This window comes from Vitis riparia, chromosome 12 (genome assembly GCF_004353265.1).
Source record: "Vitis riparia cultivar Riparia Gloire de Montpellier isolate 1030 chromosome 12, EGFV_Vit.rip_1.0, whole genome shotgun sequence".
Taxonomy (NCBI): Eukaryota; Viridiplantae; Streptophyta; class Magnoliopsida; order Vitales; family Vitaceae; genus Vitis; species Vitis riparia.
Window position 1 is genome coordinate 8,401,072 of NC_048442.1, and position 2,604 is coordinate 8,403,675.

Below are 2,604 nucleotides of genomic sequence, written 5' to 3' on the forward strand. Positions count from 1 at the left end.
ACCTATTATTATTATTATTATTATTATTATTATTATTATTATTATTATTATTATTATTATTATTATTATTATTTTACACTTCTAGATATCACCTAACACGAAAAATTATTATTATTATTATTATTTTATAAAACTATTTTTAAGAACAAAAAAATAAAAAATAATTTTTAATTATCAAATATATTTTCTGTATTTTTTTGGTCTAACAAACAAAAAAAAAATATTTTGAAAAATAGTTGCTAAATAGAGCCCTAAGTTTTTTTTTTCTTTTTTTAAAATAATTATTTAGATTAAAATTCTTTTTAAAATCGTTGTTAAACAAAATCTCTTATTCAAGTGATTTCTAAGGAGCTTGACTTATTCAAATGGCTTAATAATGCCCATATTACTTAACACATGGGTATGGTATGGGTACGATGTAATTGATTCAACCTTACTAATTTAGGTCAATTTAGAGTAATTTTTTTAATTTCTTTTTTAAATTTAAAAGTGCTTTCTAAAAGCACTGTTTTCACGGTACAAATAATTTTTTAAAGTATGTGTTTTTTTTTAACACTGGGATATTAAAATTTATAAGATTTTATTTTGGATATTTTTGTATGGAGATAAATTGCATGAAGCCAAAGCTCCATCGGGATAATTGGCAGGAAAAGCAGCTCCATAAATCCATCTCATATCCTCTTCACTCTTCAATGACTCTCACTCTCTCTCTTCCCTCCCTCCCTACTCCTCGCCGCTTCTCATTTCAACCACGTTCCGTACAATTATCTATTGACTCTCCCGGAAGCTTCTCCCCATCTGAACGCCAAACCGGCGTTGTCGTCATCGGCGCTGGTCTAGCCGGCCTCGCCGCCGCCACCCGCCTCCATTCTGAGAATATCCCTTTCCTCGTTCTCGAAGCCTCCGATGCCGTCGGCGGCCGCGTCAGGACCGATCCCGTCGCTGGATTCCTTCTCGACCGCGGCTTCCAGATTTTCATCACTGCCTATCCTGAAGCCAAGAGGCTTCTGGATTATCAAGCCCTCGACCTTCGGAAGTTCTACGCCGGAGCTAGAGTTTACTACGGCGGAGGCTTTCACACCGTCGCGGACCCGGTCCTGCATTTTTGGGACTCGATTCAAACATTAACGAATCCGATCGGGACGGTTCTGGACAAATTATTAATCGGATTGGCGAGACTGAGGGTTTTGAGCCGATCGGACGAGGAGATTTTGGCGGCCGACGAGGTCCCTACCATTGATTTTTTGAGGAAATTCGGCTTTTCTGAATCAATCATCGGCAGATTCTTCCGGCCTTTCTTCGGTGGCGTCTTCTTCGACAGAGAGCTCGAGACCACTTCGCGGCTCTTCGATTTTATCTTCAAATGTCTCGCTCTCGGCGACAATACTCTTCCGGCGAAGGGCATATCTGCCATTCCCGAACAGTTGGCTTCGAAGCTGCCGACCGGTTCGGTTCTGCTGAACTCGAAGGTCGTCTCCGTGGACCGGTCCGGTTCGGGGACAGTGAGGTTGCAGAATGGAGATACCATCAAAAGTGAGCTTGGCGTCGTGGTTGCAGTTGAAGAACCAGAGGTTGCCAAGCTCCTGGGGCTTAAACCAGCAGAGAAAAAACCGGCTCGGAGCACGGTTTGCCTGTACTTCTCCGCAGACCGCAGACAAATCCCGGTTCGCGAACCGATTCTCTTTCTGAACGGTTCGGGGAAGGGGATAGTGAACAATATGTTCTTCGCCACAAATGTGGCGCCATCGTATGGCCCACCCGGGAAGGCTCTGGTATCGGTTTCTCTAATCGGGCTATACGACGCCGTTTCGGATGCTGATCTAACGGCCCAGGTTGTTGGGGAGCTCTCGGATTGGTTCGGAGAATCAATCGTAGGGTCGTGGGAGCACTTGAGGAATTACAGGGTCGGGTTCGCACAACCGAATCAAAGCCCGCCCACGAACTTGGTAAAAGATCCGAGGATAGGGTCGGGTATATACGTGTGTGGAGATCACGTGACTTCAGCTACGTTTGATGGAGCTTTAGTGTCAGGAGGAAGAGCTGTGGAGGCATTACTGAGGGATAGGGTGAAGTCACCAAACTGATTTATTTTATTATTAATTGTAAATTTTCTATTTTCTGTATTTTATTTTGTAAATTTTTTCCAACTCTTTTTTGGTTGTCTTCTGATTTTGTTATGGCATGTTGATGACCCATTGATAAATGAATTTTATTTAAGATTTATTGGTATGCTTTTTGCAATTTTAACTTCTGGTTTTTGGGGATTTCCATGAAAGAATTTGAAATATATATTTTCTAAATACCACTTTAGAAAAAACACATTACTTCAATAAACTTTTCACAACTTGGTTTTAGTAAAGGTTAATATTCTACAAGTTAAAACAATAGTCATGGATGAAAATTTCCATAAATTTCGGTGAAATTTTGTCAAAATATCGCGTTTCGATAGTTATGGAAACGAAACAGAGGATCGAAATCACCAAAATTTCGATATCTGCCGATTAATCAATGAAGTGGGGAAAATATCTCCCGTTGTTGAAAAAAATTTTTGTTAGCTTCGGTCAAACACAATCAACCTTCTTTTCTACACAGTTGAAGAGTCTA

The 2,604-nt window shown here is 40.3% G+C and overlaps 1 protein-coding gene across 1 annotated transcript; it reads left to right on the forward strand.

The window, feature by feature from the left end:
• The first annotated feature begins 652 nt into the window (after positions 1-652).
• Positions 653-2,229, forward strand: LOC117926281 (15-cis-phytoene desaturase, chloroplastic/chromoplastic). Its single transcript, XM_034845366.1, has one exon. It carries the CDS (start codon positions 693-695, stop codon positions 2,082-2,084), a length of 1,392 nt encoding a protein of 463 aa, XP_034701257.1. The 5' UTR covers positions 653-692; the 3' UTR covers positions 2,085-2,229.
• The last annotated feature ends 375 nt before the right edge of the window (positions 2,230-2,604 follow it).